The sequence below is a fragment of the Tachypleus tridentatus genome, chromosome 12 (genome assembly GCF_004210375.1).
Source record: "Tachypleus tridentatus isolate NWPU-2018 chromosome 12, ASM421037v1, whole genome shotgun sequence".
NCBI classification, from domain to species: domain Eukaryota; kingdom Metazoa; phylum Arthropoda; class Merostomata; order Xiphosura; family Limulidae; genus Tachypleus; species Tachypleus tridentatus.
The window spans coordinates 70,852,469-70,872,403 of NC_134836.1; the positions used below are offsets into that span (position 1 = coordinate 70,852,469).

The window sequence follows — 19,935 nt, forward strand, 5'->3', positions numbered from 1 at the left end:
TCCTACCTAATCTTACCACACTAGCGCCACCTGTCACTTAATTTTAATATTTCAAACGTACTGTCGGTAATGAATACAATGTACGGCTATATGATATCATAAAATGCCCCATATTCAGTGTGACCATCGCAAGCTATTGAAGTTGTTAGTTTAATTTAAACGAATGGTTGTGTCCCCCCCCCTTGTTGATTGAAATATATTTAATAGTTCTCAGGTGACCACCGAAGGCTCTATTATCCCATTCTTTTCACTGTTTATGTATTGATTAATAAATAATATTTCACTTGGACCGCGTGTTTGCTCTATTCGCGATCTAACTCTTTTATTAGATAAGTTTCATAACAACACCTAATTTTTTATATAACGTCTAACTATTCATTTTAAATACATAATAAATGATAATAAATGAATAAGAACCACCAAGAATATTGATTTTATTTTAAACTGTTTTCATTCCCGTTTCATGCCTCAGAAGTTTCTTCCAGTTTCGATTGTTACTTTGCTACCATTGAGTACCATGTACCTCGTCAAGGACTATTGTTCCAACGATACGAACTGATTATTTCACAATTGTCGACATTGTTTTGGGTTGTCTTTTTCGAAATTATTTTTTTAAATAAAACTAATTAGTTATTAAAAACTTCATTATTTTACAGACACTTTATAATCCATATGGAATATTTTAATTATGTACTAGACAAAATAGAACTTTTCTTTATAAAACTACATGTTATCTCGTACTATTTGTTACTGTAGGACTACCTAACGTATAGAAGTAAACAGGGAGGGTTTTTGGAATACCTACGCTCTAGGGTAGGTTCAAGATTGAGCTTTCTACCTGCGTCACAGCTGTGGAAACTGACTCAGCTGGTGGATATTAATACAGCTTTCCATCCTACGAAAATATGGTGCGTAGAGTCTATTGGGTGTGAGGAACTATACAATGAACGTTATGCGTCATCGTTAAAAAAAACCTTTTGAGAAGGTAGAGAAAAGACAACAAGTAATATGTTTGAAAAATTTAAAATTTCAAGGGTCTGTCTCGACGCATGACGAGAAGATATATAAACATTTCTGTTTCAAAATTTTCAGTAGATTAATAAGTCGAGTTCATTTAGAGTTTCAATACGTTTTCCAAAACCACCCATCTGAACTTAGACCCAAAACTGATTAATATTAGCCAATCTATATCACCTCTCAAGTATATATACACTACTAAGCTCACTCAGAACCAGAAATGTCCACTGTAGGTTGTACCTTGGGGTAAGAAGTTTCCACTGCAGGTTAATGCTCACAATTATATTGCCCTACGATAAAAGCTGCAAATAGAACTGTTTCGATTTAGCCCATGATATAAGAATTTAATCAACATTTTGGCAAAAAGAGGTAGGTGGCCCGCGTCTTTTGATCCTTACTGTTTTAACTTCACGTAATACCCAGTAGCCACGTCCACGTGCGTGGAGCTTTCTGTTTGAGGAACCTCATGTCCTCGAGGCGTCTTAACCAACTTTGGAAGCTGTTGGAAACTACAGAAAATATTCATTTTCTGATGTTCGTAATATAGTGCTCTACTTTCAGAAAATGACTCATGATTAAACGTTTGTAGCTAAATATAATATAACAAGTGAATAACAAGGTTTATTAGTTCTGAGTCACCGAAACAACGCAACAGCCTCGACAACATTTGTCGTGATCTTGAGAAACGTTCACTGTGGTTCATGTTTAAGTAGTTCTAGCCAAAAACCTTGGACACGAACAAAATAAGCGTTTCAACTAAAGAAACGGAAGTGGTTTATTTACAAACTCGATTCGGGTTCAAGCAAAACAGAATATGTGCTAAACTTTGTTTCATATAAAATATATTGTACTTATGCAGCTGACCACGCGCATTTAGTACACTGAGTGCATTTTACTTGGAGAAGACGTAGTGTGTAGAGAATAGTGAATGGCACCTACATGGACATTGCCCTTAAAGGGGTCCGGGTAAGTGCAGTGTACTCTAACTCTCATGTCCATGTCCATCAGCAGCCTTAAATCACGGTGACGGGTTCGAATCCCGGTCACACCAAACATGTGCGCCCTTTCAGCCGTTGGGGCGTTATAATTTTACGTTTAATTACACTATTTGCTGGTAAAAGAGTAGCCCAAGAGCTGGCGGTGGGTGGTGATGACTAGCTACCTTCATTCTAGTCTTATATTGCTGAATTAAGGAAGGTTAGCGTAGATAGCCCTCGAGTAGTTTTGCCCGAAATTCAAAATAAAACAAACTAAACCACGGTACGTAGAACATGAACCTAACATTCCAAGGTCTCTAAAGACCTCAATCTCGATACGGAAACTAAGCTTGTGAGAACGTTTCACGTGAATCACAATCGTCTGACTAAATCAGTTTAATCAGAAAAAAAAATCAACGAAACAAAAAATCAGAAGAATGCTTATTGAACCACCAGATGTCACTAAAGTCCTGAAATGTACCAGTACCTGATTTAAAAATATATGTCACATTCCTTATGATTCGGGCTGTTAATTTATGTTCTCTCATTTTTTGCTATCAAACCACTTCATATCGATGTGTTAAATATGAATCCAAACCCTGGAGACCCATTAACTTTCGCATTCTCAACTCATTCTTAGGAAGCGGAAATGGGTTAACTGTTAACACTAAGTTGTCAAGTGGGCTCAGAGCAGGTTTCAATCTGGGACACGTCGTGACTCTTATAAACCGAAAGGTAAAACTGAAGGTAATAAACGACCCTCCCCCCATTCCCAAGGGGTTAGATCGCGCGTCAAAAGGCCTCGCGTTTTCCCTTTGCCATTACTAGGCTCTCTCTTTAACAACGTGTTTAGAACAATCACGAGACGGCCGAGGAACAAAATTAGTTGTACCTTGACTTCTGAAACAATATTTCACTAAGTTTAAAACCTGGCTTCTCTGTGATCGGTATTAGTTCTAAAAAATCGTATTTTCATTGAATAGTGTTCCATACTATGCTTGACTGCATACCTGATTATATAATATTAGTATTCATCTAGCTTGTTGATCAGATTATAAGGATATGTATCGGAACAGGCAGATGAGTCCACAAAGTTTAAAAATAATATAAGTTTGTAGTGGTTAATTTATATGACGTAATGATTGTTGGTGAAGTCAAAAATGATGTTTAATGGTATTGTTAGAATATTTGAACCTACAATTCGTCACTTAGTGGGATTTGGAAAACCTATGGGAATTCTAAGTTAAGTAAACAAACGCGAACGTTTTTTTTTTTGAAAATATTTATTAATATAAATTGACATTAAGAAAACATATTGACCTAACCTTGTCGAACGAGAAGTACTGATGTGGTCTCATCAGGACTAACAAAATGTTTGTCATACAAGTACTTTGGAAGAGAATCAGTTGTATCAGATTGTCTGTGTGTTTGTAATATATTTCAATTTATTTTAAAACTGTGCTATTCAGGACTTTTAATCACTAACCCAATAACTCATAGCAACAATCGTATTAGCTGATAACCGTAGCAACAGTTGGATTAGCTGATAACTCATAAAAACAGTCGGATTTGCTGGTAACGTATAGCAACAGTTGGATTAGTTGATAACTCATAGCAACAATCGGATTAGCTGGTAACTTGTAGCAACAATTGGATGACTTCAAGAATTCATAAAGAAGCTGTAAAGCTCAGACAAAGGTTCCCACACGTGTAGACCAGTCCATCTCGGTTACTTCTGTTACGCTTTAATTAAAAACCAAGCATAATACACGAACTTATTAATTACCTTTGCTTATAATAGGCTCAGTGTCCCCTAATGTCAAATGCTATCAATGGATGATCTTACAATATGTAGTACTACTCTATAGATATGAATTTCGATATCACGGGAAGAAGGAACGCTGTTCTTTCCCGTACTAACAGGGAAGTAAGTGGGTTAAGAAGGTGAAAGACCTGAGAAATAAATACACAAGAAAATAGTTCTCGCTTGGATTAATCCTCAACGGGTATCTGACAACTTCATAATTGCTGAACCTTTAAGAAGAGAATGTATTTCTTCTGCCCCGACAAAGATTTATTAATTGATAGAATGAAAATTATATACTCTAAAGCGTTGGGAAAGTTCCAGTTTCAGAACTTTCTATCAATTTTTTTAAATAAGTTAATAAAATACATGAAAGAAATATATAGAATTTCAAGGAGAAAGCCATTGCTGTACTAAGTTTTTAACCAGAAACCAAAATTACTAAATACAAGAAGTACAAACACAATTTTCCGAACATAATTATTATTCTGTATTACTTCAAGCAATTAGATTTTACTCAGGTAAGGTAACTTATTTAGTAAATAATGACACGTGCATTTGCTTTGGCCCACAATGATGGCGCCTTTAATCAAAGCGTTGACACAAAAGTTGCATATCGATGAAGGAAGAAAGTAAAGCTATATCTCAATAACACAAAACATTTTAAACCTGGTAATAGCTATATCTCAACAACACAAAACATTTTAAACCTGGTAATAGCTATATCTCAATAACACAAGACATTTTAAGCGTAATAATAGCTATATCTCAATAACACAAGACATTTTAAACGTAATAATAGCTATATCTCAACAATACAAAACATTTTAATAATTTAATAACAACTCTCGGGCATGAGCTACAGAGGCTCTGTCTTGAATGTTTTAAAGCAAATGGAAACATTCAACTAAATCAAGTTATATATGTGTATCAAGTTCATGTTTACTAAGAATGAAAACTACTATTAAATAGAGTTGCCATGTAAACAGTAAAGACATTAACAAGGAAAACATAACACCGAGGAAGTTTGTCATTAATATTGTTTTAAAACTTTTTAAGGACACATTTATAACGAATAAATAAACACTGTAATCCAGGTAAGAGTGTAAAATGATTACCACTGATACAGTAGTATACACTGTCCTGACAAAATTAACTAATCATGTGATCCGGGGCTGATGTCAAAGGATTACCATTGATATACTGGAATATATTATCCTGACAAAACTAGTTGGTTATGTAGTTAAGTACGGGGATCTGGGATAAATGTAGGAACATAGTATAGCTTTAATTTTAGCTTGAATAACTACTGATATGCCGCAAGACATTCCGTCAGTCATCTCTCTTAACAGATGAACTGTGACCTGCATCTGTGTTGTTTTTTAAAAAAAGTCGCCTTGTCAATGGATACTTAAAAGATGTTTGAACCCTTCGATATAACCCCTCAATTTAGTATCAAATATTTTTATAGGGTTAAGAGTTGGATGAACTATTCAAAGTAAATTATATTTTGCTTTCAAACCAACAAGTAAATAATGATTCATTGTATGTTACACTAACTAAAATAATCAGCCTAAAATTTGGTAATTGTTGACATTGGAACTGCCTGTATAGCTTTTTAAGTAACTTCACATGCACAGATTGTAGGCAAAACTGAATGTACCTTTGTAATTATAAAGCTGATAGGCATTATCCCTATTTATATGAAACATGGATACAGTTGAAATTAATAGTTTTGGTTTTCCTTACAACTGAACCTTTCACTTGAAGTTAATAGTTTTATTTTTCTTTACACCTTAACCAGGCTGACCTAACAGACGTTTAAGAATATCTCACAAACATTTCAAACCGGTCATATTGGTGAACCTGTCTTTCACCACAAACAACGAATGAACCCGTGTAGTAAATGGGTCAGCTTTGTATATCGTACGTAGATAAATCATTTTGTTACATGTTACTTTCTCTACCTCTGCCTGCTTCAGTTAGGTTTTATTTATATCAGTATTTCTATCTCTTGGCGTTATAGGTTATGTTCAGTATTCGCCAACTCATACCACGCCCATCCCTAAGGCTAAGTGTAGATGGGCGCCTATTCTCTGCTATCTCATTCGAAGATATCAACATGCTGATTGGTTTTACTACTAACCAGCTGTTTTGTTTTTTTCAGATTTAAGCGAGACCACCTCCCCCCACCACGTAAATCAGTAGCAGACTCTGAGGGTTTTATTAAAACTTAAATTTCAGGATCGATCCCCTCGGTAGACACAACCTATTGTGTAAATGTGTGCTTAAAAGCCGCAGAGATCAAATCCTAGATTTTAGTATTACAAATCACTTAGTTTCCAGTGAGCTACCAGGGGGCAGCATTTGTTAATTGCAAGTTCTCATCAAATCCTCACTCAACTGCAAAGCCCAATCTCTACATAAATACGGTATTACGAAACAAAAGCTTAAATAAGCACTATTAATCAAATGTTCTATATTTTGTTTGAACAATATATTCGATACACTTATTATAACTGCACAATCAAAGCTCGAATAGTGTTGTTGCACTTTTTGAACACTTAGACTGACTTCGAACACAACACACTCTGTAACACTTTCAGTATAACACAAATTATTTAAAGATAATAAAAATATCTGGTTGCAAGACTGCAATTTTAGACTTTTTCCCAGTAGGTTTTGCTTAGTTATTACTTTTACTCGTGTTTCTAGGCTTAATCATATGATTATTTAGAAAATATACTAACAAGCTGTGCTTGAAAGGCCTAACAAAAGCCTTTTACATGACAATGAAGTTCAATGAATCAAGTTATTCGCCTGAGGATTGATAAGTTGAAATAATTTTATAGAGGGAGCTGTTAAGTTCTACTGAAGCGTCTCATTTTGCCCCTAGAATTACAGAGTAGGATTGAGGCTAAAATTATTAGTTATGTGTGTTAAATGTTAGATACTGTTATAGATGGAATTAGGTCAAGATATAAAAAAATCACCTTGTCGTAGTAAACAAATGCACGTGGCCATGCCGAAGGTCGTCTAGTCTTAAGGTTTAGTGTCCTTCGATTGTAACTTGCGAAAGTAGGAAATCCATGCATGTTGTTATATTAGATTAAACATTTTATATGGAACCTGGAGGAAAGTGTACTCCGGAAGCGAAACCGTGAGGGGCGTTGGTGATTCTCCTAGTTGAGAGTAGGCCTACCTGGTGATTCTTGTGAGGTTTGCGATATAGTCCAATGTATTTAAATTGGTGGTTCTTGTGAGGTTTGAGACGGAGTTCCATATATTTAGATTAGTGATTCTTGTGAGGTTTGAAATCTAGTCACATGTATTTAGATTATTGATTCTTGTGAGGTTTGAGATCTAGTCCCATGTATTTAGATTAGTGATTCTTGTGAAGTTTGAGATCTAGTCCCATGTATTTAAATTTCAATGATACCGCTATAAAAAGTAAAAAAGAAAATATACAGAAACATCTGGATCCTTAAAAATCAGCTATATCCGGAGATCTGTGTAAAAACAGTCTACAATTGTTTGATACAATTAAAAATTGAGTACTGTTCAAAAAAAAACTTCTTTCTGTCTGTGAACAGATTCGCTTGGACATCATTATGTATTTTTTATTCCACGAAAATTAGTTAAATTAGTAATTTTTCTAGCTCATTTAAAACTCATTATATGTCTAAACATCTCTATATTATTATTATTATTAAATATTGAAATAATCTTGGTAAATAGAAATGGTAAAAATAATGTCTTGAAGTCTTTTACCTATTTCAATACGAAGAAGGCCCGGCATGGCCAGGTGGCTAAGGCACTCGACTTGTAATCCGAGGGTCGCGGGTTCGAATCCCTGTCATACCAAACATGCTCGCTCTTTCAGCCGTGAGGGCGTTGTAAAGTTACGGTCAATCCCACTATTTGTTGTTAAAAGAGTACTTTAAGAGTTGGCGGTGGGTGGTGATGACTAGTTGCCTTCCCTCTAGCCTTACACTACTAAATTAGGGATGGCTAGCGCAGATCGCCCTTGTGTAGCTTTGCGCGAAATTCAAAAACAAGCAAACAAACAATACGAAGACAAAAACAATGTGTTAATAAGAATCATGCCATATAATAAAACAGTTATCTCTGTGAAATAGTCTGTAGTAAACCAGTTATTTAAATTATTTGTTCCCCCTACCCCCTTTTTTTTGTCTTTCCTTCTGTGATTGTTATCCCAGAAATAAGTAGACCAATTACATGGAACAGTTAGGATGTTAGGCCCAAATATTTTCTTCTTATAACTGGCACCTTCTGTTATTTTCAACCGTAACCACATAGATCGAAAATTACTTGCAGTGGTAAATATGTACAATTAAGTTTGGATTTTGTTGCCTGTTAACACAACTATTAGTGACAGTAGTGAACCGAAACTATTACGTTTACAACCCCTGTTACAGGTCCTGGTTGGAACATGTGCCTCCAAGCCAGAATTGTGTTTGACAGATATATCAATCAACTGGCGGATTTTGACAAGGGTTACCCACACGTCCTAGTTTTTAGATGTATTTGTTTTGTTCCGATAACAAATGATAAAAATATCAGAATATCTTATTTGTTCGTTGAATTTCGCACAAAGCTACGGGAGGGCTAACTGTACTAGTCTTTCCTAATTTAGCAGTAGCAGACTAGAGGGAAGTCAGCTGATTAACACCACCCGCCCCTAGCTGTGGACTACTCTTTATAAACGAGCAGTAGGATTGATCATTATGTTATTATTCACGGCTGAAAGACCGAGCATGTTCAGTGATGGAATTCGAGCGCCCCAACCACCGGGCCGCTCCATGTCAAACTGTCTCGCTTTCTCTATGCGATATTACCTACATGTGAGTTTGTCATTATTCGCGATTCCCTTAAATTCTGCTTGGGGAATCACGTGACAAAGACAAGTGGTGTTCCATCTTTCTTTCTGCTACGTTTTCTTAACTTAATATATCATTAGGCAGCTGCAGAAAATGCGATTTGAATATCTGCCCAACAACGGAAAATCTCATTAAGAACGAAGAAGCTTCATTTTCCTGTTAATCTGACACCTTCAGAACACCTTCGATACGTATTGTCATTGTTAACTAGATAAACAGTAAACACATTCTGTCTGTGGAAACTGTTTCAAGCTGTCATTTCGCATAGAAAATCAATGTTCCACTTTTTTACTTTGGAAAGCTGGGAACCTTAATGTGTAATTTGTGTAGTGCATGTTGATATATAAAAACATCTTAGTACTAGATATAAACGACCTTATAACATCTTGTTTTTGCATTGGACACTCAACATTTCGCTTTGTAGCTTCTTCAGGAACGATCAACTAAAACGAAATATTTCCGTATTTTTATCTAGTATTATTATAACCCTAATATTGACAGGAAAAAAACAACCCACATTGTCACTAAAGCGACAACGGTAACAAAAAGTTAAAAACAAACAACTAAATGTTTCCTATTAACTTTTCAAGCACAAACAGGACAACATTTATTTTGTAGTAAAGAAACTGGAAGGTTGGATAGCACCAAAGCGAAACAATGGGAACAGCTCAAGAGACCTCAGTACGTTTGTGCATACTTTACACAGATCTGCTCGAAGTACTTGTGCAACGAGGTAAGTAAACAAACAAACTCGACACTTTGACGCTCAAAGGAGTCAACTGAACAGAAGAGTGAACAGTGAAGAAAGGCTTGGAAAGGGAATTAGTAACACATTAAGTGTGCAAAGGTTAAAGAAAAGACGCTGTAGTACGGTTTGTAATTGTGGGATACTAAACAGACCTTTTAGTGTGGTTTGGATTCATGGAATAATAACAAATAAACCTTTTGGTGTGGTTTGGGATAATAAGAAAAATAAACCTTTTGGTGTGGTTTGGAATAATAAGAAAAATAAACCTTTTGGTGTGGTTTAGGATAATAAGAAAAAATAAACCTTTTAGTATGGTTTGGAATAATAAAAAAAATAAACCTTTTGGTGTGGTTTGGAATAATAAGAAAAATAAACCTTTTGGTGTGGTTTAGGATAATAAGAAAAAATAAACCTTTTAGTATGGTTTGGAATAATAAAAAAAATAAACCTTTTGGTGTTGTTTGGAATAATAAGAAAAATAAACTTTTGGTGTGGTTTAGGATAATAAGAAAAAATAAACCTTTAGTATGGTTTGGAATAATAAAAAAATAAACCTTTGGTGTGGTTTGGGATAATAAGAAAAATAAACCTTTTGGTGTGGTTTAGGATAATAAGAAAAAATAAACCTTTTAGTATGGTTTGGAATAATAAAAAAAAATAAACCTTTTGGTGTGGTTTGGAATAATAAGAAAAATAAACTTTTTGGTATGGCTTGGGATCGTGGGATAACAAGAAAAATTAATTTTTTTGGTATGGTTTGGGATTATCAGATAATAATAGGAGTAAACATTTTATTGTGGTGCGTGAACGTGAAATAATACGAACCAACTATTTTAGAATGGCGTGCGTTCGTGAAATGATAAGAAAACACTCTTAGAATAGTCTGGGATCACGAGTTAAGTTAAACCTGTTAGGATTGTCTGGGACTAGGAGTGAATATATACCATGGAATCACCTGAACCGTGTTTATGGTTTAGAAGTCTTGAATACCACTGCGTGTCTGAAATCACCTAAAGTAGCTGAGATAAAAACGTGATAGGAAACAAGTAATTCATTCTTTTCAATGAATGTGGGATATAAACATTATGATAGCCAAGAATGGTCAAGCATTTATTTTAACACTAAGTAATGTTTTGACATTGGAGTTTACAGTTCAAAAGCGTTTATATTGATCACGTACGGAGTTAAAAGCAGTTTGTTTGTTTTTTTAAAACCTGAAATCAAACCTGCTGAATCTCATGATGACTAGTTCAAGTCAGCTTTTACTTGTTGATGTTCTGAAAGAATTAGTCTAGTCACTTATTAGTACGTGATCCGATCACGACCTCTGGTGAGGAGGCTGTTTTCTTGCAACATGGAGAGACGATTGGCTAACAGGTGAAGCTTGGGGTTTCAGTGTTTATCTGCAAAGAAACCGAATGGGCCGAAGTGGAGGTCTTGCCTATTGTCAGTCTTGTGTCAGTAGGCTGGATTGAAAATCTGGTTTGGAACACTAACCCTTATCGTTGTTTTTACGTGTGTTCTTTATACAGCCAAACCAGGTACTGATGAAATTACGTTTGATTACTCTTTACCTGTGCTGAACTTAATAAAGGCAGTTTGAGTCTTATAATGTAACACCAAATATATATATATAATAGTCTGTTGGTCTCCTGGTTATATTACAGTATATAACAACTAGATCTAATTATTTTACAGTATATAACAACTGGATCTGGTTATTTTACAGTATATAACAACTACATCTAGTTATTTTACAGTATATAACAACTACATCTCCTGGTTATTTTAAGTATATAACAACTACATCTCCTGGTTATTTTACAGTATACTTTACCTAGATTATACACAATATTTTGATTTCATTTATTGTTAATTTTTATTCTGTACATGAACTAAATCTTTCTTCTATTCTATATAATACCCCATTATTATTTATTCTATATTATATCTTATTAATACTTATTCTATATTATACCTTATTTTTACTATTTATTTTATATGATATCTTATTATGATTATTTATTCTATATTATACCTTATTATTATCATTTATTTTATATCATACCTTTCTCCGAATGTAGGATCATATCCAGGAAATACTGAACAAATGGGAGCAGATTGACGACGAGATCTGGGCTAAGGTTATTTGCATGGAAAGGAACCGGAGAGTCGCTAAAGCTTATGCCAGATCTCCAGTTTTAACAATAAACGGATCCGATGATGGATTCGATGGCTACAGGTCAGTTCCAGGTGAAACAGTAACTGTGAAACTTCAACCGACATATCAACATTTTGTGTTTTATTAACCAATCAGATTGGAACTTACTAAGTAGACCAAAACACATGCACTTACAAACAACTGTCAACTTTTTATTCATAAGCTTGTTAAACTACCTGATAGCAAAAATATTAAAAGATTCTATCGATACACTGACATTTACCGATATATCGATATTTTTAAAAAAGTACAAGTTAGTTAGTAGATATATTTCATTCAAAGTACATCACACGGTGAAGAACAATCAAAATATTAAGACTAACATTATTAGAAAATATTAATATTTAATTTTATTTTTGTCTTGCCTCCTGGTGACCCAATGATCAGCTAGAGGGCTTGTAACTACACAAGTCGGACACAACCAATGTACAACTTTTCACTGAAACAAATAAACAGAATATTTTCATTGTTGTTGTTTGAATTAAGCACAAAGCTACACAATGGACTATCTGTGCTCTGCCCACCACGGGTATCGAAACCCGGTTTGAATATTTTCGTTTTAATTTAGTTTTTGTTATTAGTATTCGTTGAGAAGCCTGATGAGGGGCCGTCTTTTAAACGCTTCTTTAAGAATCTGATTATCCCTCCTGATGAGGGGCTGTCTTTTAAACGCTTCTTTAAGAATCTGATTATCCCTCAATCATCAGTATTAAAGTAATAAACGCAAGCTCTCACGTGTTAACCTTTATTAAACGGAACGAACCAATCATTTTACTTTACATCTATAATGACATTTGTCTCTACTTGTAGCTCAAACGTCTTCAATTTCGGTAGTGTAGGGCCGGGAGTGGCCAAGTGTTCAGCGTATTGGGCTGCAGGTAAGAGTATAAAGTTCGAGACGTGATACCACTGAACTCAATCCCCATTTTTGTTATAAAAGTAACAGTCAATTCCATTATTTAATTCAAAACTAGTCGGTTATGTAGTACAGCAGAGATTTTCAAGCTCAAGCCGTTTGTTTTGTTTCTTAGACATAATTGATAGGTTTAGTTTTGGTTTCATAAAGCAGTTCTTGTGACATAAGTTTTATATTACCTCGTTACTTGATGTATTTTATGTCGAGTGGAGGAAAGTTAGAGGAAATGAAACTTGCTCTGACTCAAAAAAAATCGGAAAGCACAAGTGACATGAAGTTTGGGGCAATTTTTAAAGTTTTATCGTGAAAATATTGTCACGAACTGGAGAAATAACAATAATGGTCAAATCTCACTCTTCGATTTGACACTGGATCATTTTAACTCGTTGCCTTCCCTTTAGTTTATCAGTTCCAAATTAGAGACGATTTAGAACAGCGAACCTTTATGGATAAACGAGGGACAATTTATAAATTCCAAATTAGAGACGACTAGAACCGTTAACCTTTGTGGATCTTTATACGAATACTCGAAACAAAACAAAGAAATGTATATATTTTTTTTATTTCGTAGTGTGTTTATTCTCATCAACCGTTTTATCACTTTCAGATTACACCTCTTAAAAAATGAACAAACTGATTATTTCAGAATTAATTCTAAGTGTATAATCTTCTCCACCAATTAGAATCGGACTCTGTGGTTTTGATAATCCAATGAGAGATCCGAAAACAGAAGAGATGAAACGTAACATAGGACACGTGAGTAGAAAAACTGAACTAATTTTTGTTTGTTTTTTCTAATCTTTTGAAATATTATTATCTTTATTTTGGGCTTGTGTAACCGTTTGGTCAAATATTCCTGTTAGTTTTGAATAAGAATTTGGCGACATTTAGATGTACAGTAGATTTCTCTTAATTAAAAATATGAATAAGTTACAGAGTTTTACGTATATATATATATATATATATATATATGATAAGGACATGAAAATCGAAAAAAATTTTTTTAGTCTCATTGTACATGTTTTTTATTTGTAATAACTTAATTATTCTTATATAGTGCTGATTTGACGGCCTATTTACAATCATTGTATCTTATAGTACTAAAGCTATTAATTTATATATATATGTATATACGTGTGTGTATATATAAAGAAATAAAGAGTATAACTTATTAACTGCGGTATTCTGGAGTTCGTCACTGATAGTTGATTTTTGTATGACCCCCTTACTACACACAGAGGAATCTTTATCGCTATACCCGCCCCCTGGTTACAGGAAAGGTGTCTGTTAGGTGTGCGATGTATGGGTACGGTTACGTTCATCTCTGACATACACATTGTTAGACGAAAGGATTTTAGTGACGCCACGAGTTAGAAGATTCTCTTCGTCTACTTTTAGTGTTATGTTTTCAGTTATTACAGCTATGATAATTATAGGTTAAAAGTGTGAAATCGACTTCCTTTTCTCACGAGCTCCAACATACATTAAACCCGTCATATTGCACTTTCTCCGCGAGGTGTTTGTCACATCTCGTGATGTTCCGGATATAACTTCCGGTTGACTAATAATAATGTATTGACATTTCAAATAAAAAAGTAACTCAACAGTTTTATCCTTATCTGCAGCTTTAACCATAAATAATTTTGTTGTAAGTAATGCGTATCTGTAGGCTTCAGGAAACGACTCACGTGAATCATTTTGAAGATATTTATGTCTACAAAACTGTCTGGGTGAGTAAACAGCTAGCTTTGTAGCTTTTTAATTAACGACAAACAGAAAGTTCGTGATGGTGAGAAACCCACTTGAAGTAAAAATGTATTCTCAAGAAAACTAGTGTGGTTATTAGCACTTTAAATTTATGTTAACCTGAAAATGACCTAAGGAGGTCGAAACGTTGTTCTGTACTTTAGTCTAATCAAAGTGTTAATACCCGTACCATACGTTTTGAGACAGACAAACAGAACTCTTCAAATGAAGAAAATCATTTGAAGTGTATTCCTTCTCTCTGTGTTACTTTTTCAAGACTTCTTGTGTTTTCGTGTTATTCTGGTGTAAAAAGGTTTCATATTTTCTTCGATCCTGCCGATTTCACTGACCCGTGTTGTTCCTTTCTTCTGCTGGTTTCTCAGGGCAGTGACCCTTGTAAAGTTTGACCAGAAAGGAAATGTTTGATCATGAACTTGGCTTGGTTCACAGGTGATGACATCATTGTGGTATTAACGATGGTCCTATCAGACTCCTCCTCTCTGGAAAGGGATGATTAACCTTTGGTATAGAGGTGCAGTGGGCGAACCGAACACCCTTGTGGTGATGTGCACCACGTTGCTCACTAGTACAGTTCGTGATGTCCATGTAGGGACGTGACTGCTACTAACAGCTAGTCCTATCGGTGAACGGCCTTCTTATAGAAAATTCCAGCAGTGACTAGTTAGCAAACGTTAATACCAAATAGTATCAAAATCACATTAACTGTACAGATTAAGGTAATTCTGTATAAACTGTGGTAAATATCTAAATAATGATTGAATAATTATTAATATAACTTTTATAAAATGGTTTATTGATAACAGATGTAAACACGACACTAGATTATTTGTAGAGCTCGGAGCAACATATTATCAATAAAACCAAAATAAAACCTTGTGTTTTATTCATTTAAAACTTAATTCGTAACGGATGAAGGATTAGTCGACTACTATGACAGAACATTTGTTAAAATAATTAGGTTCCTGAGAGTAAACTCGCCACTGTAACGTACAAACTTTCTGAATAAAACTTACGATTATTAATATGTCTCTGGTGAAATTTATTTCCCCTAGGGTAAGAAGGTTTCATTTTAAATATGTGGTTTTCTTTATGGTCACCGTGTATATTAAACATTCATTTTAATATCAATACTCTAGATATGTTTTAAAAACAACCCCTTACAATAAATATACGTCTGAATAGCAGCAGACTAAACATGTTTTAAAAACAACCCCTTACAATAAATATACATCTGAATAGCAGCAGGCTAAACATGTTTTAAAAACAACCCCTTACAATAAATATACATCCGAATAGCAGCAGACTAAACATGTTTTGAAAACAACCCCTTACAATAAATATACATCTGAATAGCAGCAGACTAAACATGTTTTAAAAACAATATACACACACCTAACTGATACCAGGCAAAACATGTTTTCTAAACTAGAGCTTCTAGTTGCATATTCAAGTTCGTTGAAGTTGAACATCGAAACTATTGAAAATATGAGCACTATCGTTACATAATTTCATAGAACTTGTGTGTTTTTAATGGAAACTATTTTGAATTTAAGAAGAAAATACCATGTTACTGTAATGACAAACAACTGTTTTAAATCATCGATTTGTTTCTAACGTTTTGCTTCTGACCTTTAAAGGGTGTAAAAGTCAAGATGGATGATTCTGGAAATATAATAATCAAACGAACCAGCAAAAGTAACGTGTTTGTCAAGGAAATTGACAATGAAGAAAACAGCGTGGCTTCGGAAGTCATTCGAAATAACGGCCTATTGGAACATGATAAAGCAGTTAAGGTAATTATGTTAAGATATCGATACTGTAGATGTTATAAGATAATATTTCTTTACTTGCACTGATATTAAATGGTGTATCACCTTGTGTTTTTGTAGAAAATCGTTTTAAACTGTTCTTTGAAACAGATGGACAATTTCGAAGATAAATAAGTGGACGTTACACTTAAGATATACTTCAGGTATTTATTTCTGCTCTCTGTATCCAGCAGAGAAGATCATATTTAAATCGTAACAAAACAACGGTAGGTTTACGGGCTACCAATGTTAAAACAAACAAACAGGGTTCGATTTTTCGCAGAAGACACAGCTTAGTGTGACTTTCTTTAGAAACATGCGAATAATTAAACTTTTATTTAAAGTTTTATTTTCGTATTTTAAATTCCTTAATTTTGAAAATTGGTAATCTTAAAAAAAAGCATTTTACTACTTTTATTGCGTAGTGTTTCAAAATAGTGATTTATTTCACGTACTTTTTACTGTTTGGTGGTTGAATCATGGACGTTTCAACGAAACATGTCTGGAGGAACACGAAAAACGTGTTAGATAGAAACACCAGACGATCACATTAACTAAAACGGAGGTTCGTTTTTCAGCTTACTGTTCGTTTTATAATTTAATCAAATTTTTTTGTCTTTCTTTTAAATCAACTCAATTTCAGAAAGAGTTAAATATGAATATTTCTGATAGTTATTCGACATGAAGAAGTTTCAACAAAACATATCACGGGAACTGAAAAGAGCGTATCCAGATCGCCGGAAACTGGAAAACCAGTGTATCTGTGCTGTAGCGTTCGTTAGGGATTCTGATAAAATTCTCGACTGTTCCTGTTGGGTGATGATAATCAATATTGTAGCTCTGGATATGTTGAAATCAAAGTTACCACCAAGTAAGATCCCAGTTTGGGTAGTCAACTATAAAACTGTTTCCATTAACTAACACTACACCAGTCAACTATAAAACTGTTTCCATTAACTAACACTACACCAGTCAACTATAAAACTGTTTCCATTAACTAACACTACACCAGTCAACTATAAAACTGTTTCCATTAACTAACCCTATACCAGTCAACTATAAAACTGTTTCCATTAACTAACACTACACCAGTCAACTATAAAACTGTTTCCATTAACTAACACTATACCAGTCAACTATAAAACTGTTTCCATTAACTAACCCTATACCAGTCAACTATAAAACTGTTTCCATTAACTAACCCTATACCAGTCAACTATAAAACTGTTTCCATTAACTAACCCTCTACCAGTCAACTATAAAACTGTTTCCATTAACTAACCTCTACCAGTCAACTATAAAACTGTTTCCATTAACTAACACTATACCAGTCAACTATAAAACTGTTTCCATTAACTAACCCTATACCAGTCAACTATAAAACTGTTTCCATTAACTAACCCTATACCAGTCAACTATAAAACTGTTTCCATTAACTAACACTATACCAGTCAACTATAAAACTGTTTCCATTAACTAACCCTATACCAGTCAACTATAAAACTGTTTCCATTAACTAACACTATACCAGTCAACTATAAAACTGTTTCCATTAACTAACCTATACCAGTCAACTATAAAACTGTTTCCATTAACTAACCCTATACCAGTCAACTATAAAACTGTTTCCATTAACTAACACTACACCAGTCAACTATAAAACTGTTTCCATTAACTAACCCTATACCAGTCAACTATAAAACTGTTTCCATTAACTAACCCTCTACCAGTCAACTATAAAACTGTTTCCATTAACTAACCCTCTACCAGTCAACTATAAAACTGTTTCCATTAACTAACCCTATACCAGTCAACTATAAAACTGTTTCCATTAACTAACCCTATACCAGTCAACTATAAAACTGTTTCCATTAACTAACCCTATACCAGTCAACTATAAAACTGTTTCCATTAACTAACCCTCTACCAGTCAACTTTAAAACTGTTTCCATTAACTAACCCTATACCAGTCAACATTTAAAACTGTTTCCATTAACTAACCCTATACCAGTCAACATTTAAACTGTTTCCATTAACTAACCCTATACCAGTCAACATTTAAACTGTTTCCATTAACTAACCCTATACCAGTCAACATTTAAACTGTTTCCATTAACTAACACTACACCAGTCAACATCAAAACTGTTTCCATTAAGTAACACTACACCAGTCAACACTAAAACTGTTTCCATTAACTAACACTACACCAGTCAACTATAAAACTGTTTCCATTAACTAACCCTCTACCAGTCAACTTTAAAACTGTTTCCATTAACTAACCCTCTACCAGTCAACTTTAAAACTGTTTCCATTAACTAACCCTCTACCAGTCAACTTTAAAACTGTTTCCATTAACTAACCCTCTACCAGTCAACTATAAAACTGTTTCCATTAACTAACCCTCTACCAGTCAACATTTAAACTGTTTCCATTAACTAACCCTATACCAGTCAACATTTAAACTGCTTCCATTAACTAACCCTCTACCAGTCAACATTTAAACTGTTTCCATTAACTAACCCTCTACCAGTCAACTATAAAACTGTTTCCATTAACTAACCCTCTACCAGTCAACTATAAAACTGTTTCCATTAACTAACCCTATACCAGTCAACTATAAAACTGTTTCCATTAACTAACACTACACCAGTCAACTATAAAACTGTTTCCATTAACTAACACTACACCAGTCAACTATAAAACTGTTTCCATTAACTAACACTACACCAGTCAACTATAAAACTGTTTCCATTAACTAACCCTATACCAGTCAACATTTAAACTGTTTCCATTCATTAACACTACACCAGTCAACATCAAAACTGTTTCCATTAACTAACCCTCTACCAGTCAACTATAAAACTGTTTCCATTAACTAACCCTATACCAGTCAACATTTAAACTGTTTCCATTCATTAACACTACACCAGTCAACATCAAAACTGTTTCCATTAACTAACACTACACCAGTCAACACTAAAACTGTTTCCATTAACTAACACTACACCAGTCAACACTAAAACTGTTTCCATTAACTAACACTACACCAGTCAACATCAAAACTGTTTCCATTAACTAACACTACACTAGTCAACATCAAAACTGTTTCCATTAAGTAATACTACACCAGTCAACACTAAAACTGTTTCCATTAACTAACACTACACCAGTCACAACAGTCATTGTGTAGCTATGTGCTTAATTACAAACAAACAAACAATAATATCCTGGAATATTATGTGTCATACAATAATTATTAAAAAGATAGACACGGTACTAAATGCACGTCCTTACGAAATTAGAAAATTGTTCAAACGGTAGTGACATCACAAAGTTTGTTGTTTTTTTTCGTACAGTTAAAATCAGAGAGGGTATAATAAGGGTGTAAATCTAATATGTATAACTGTAATGTAGCGTTGACTAAATCATTTTATCAACACGTAACGTAACTTACTGGGACTTTATTGGTCGATCTGAGCTGTTCCATCCTCTAAACTAAACTAAAACTATTAATAAAAAAACTTTAAAACCAGCCCTTGTCTTTCATATGCTTACCAAGCTGGTTTCAAATTAATTTCACAACCCAACTGTTTTAGTACTGACATGATATATATATATAACTCAGCTGTTACTCTATTTTAACTGTGTAATAAATACAAACTACACATTTAGCCCATGTTTATCCACATGACAGTATGGGCATAAGGTAAGCCCTAAACCTTAAGGAAACTCTTTACCGATTTCCTTCAATTTTTTTTTGTACCAGAAATAAATA

The 19,935-nt window shown here is 34.0% G+C and overlaps 1 protein-coding gene across 4 annotated transcripts in view; it reads left to right on the top strand.

Annotated features, from left to right (window-relative positions):
- Positions 1–19,935, top strand: part of LOC143233546 (uncharacterized) — a 92,581-nt gene that overhangs the window by 63,256 nt on the left and 9,390 nt on the right. For all 4 annotated transcript variants that reach the window (XM_076469880.1, XM_076469881.1, XM_076469879.1 and 1 more), the window contains 4 exons: positions 11,532–11,689; positions 13,268–13,340; positions 15,989–16,144; positions 16,832–17,030. In XM_076469880.1, coding sequence (XP_076325995.1) covers positions 11,532–11,689; positions 13,268–13,340; positions 15,989–16,144; positions 16,832–17,030 — 586 coding nt within the window. The remainder of the gene's footprint in view (positions 1–11,531; positions 11,690–13,267; positions 13,341–15,988; positions 16,145–16,831; positions 17,031–19,935) is intronic.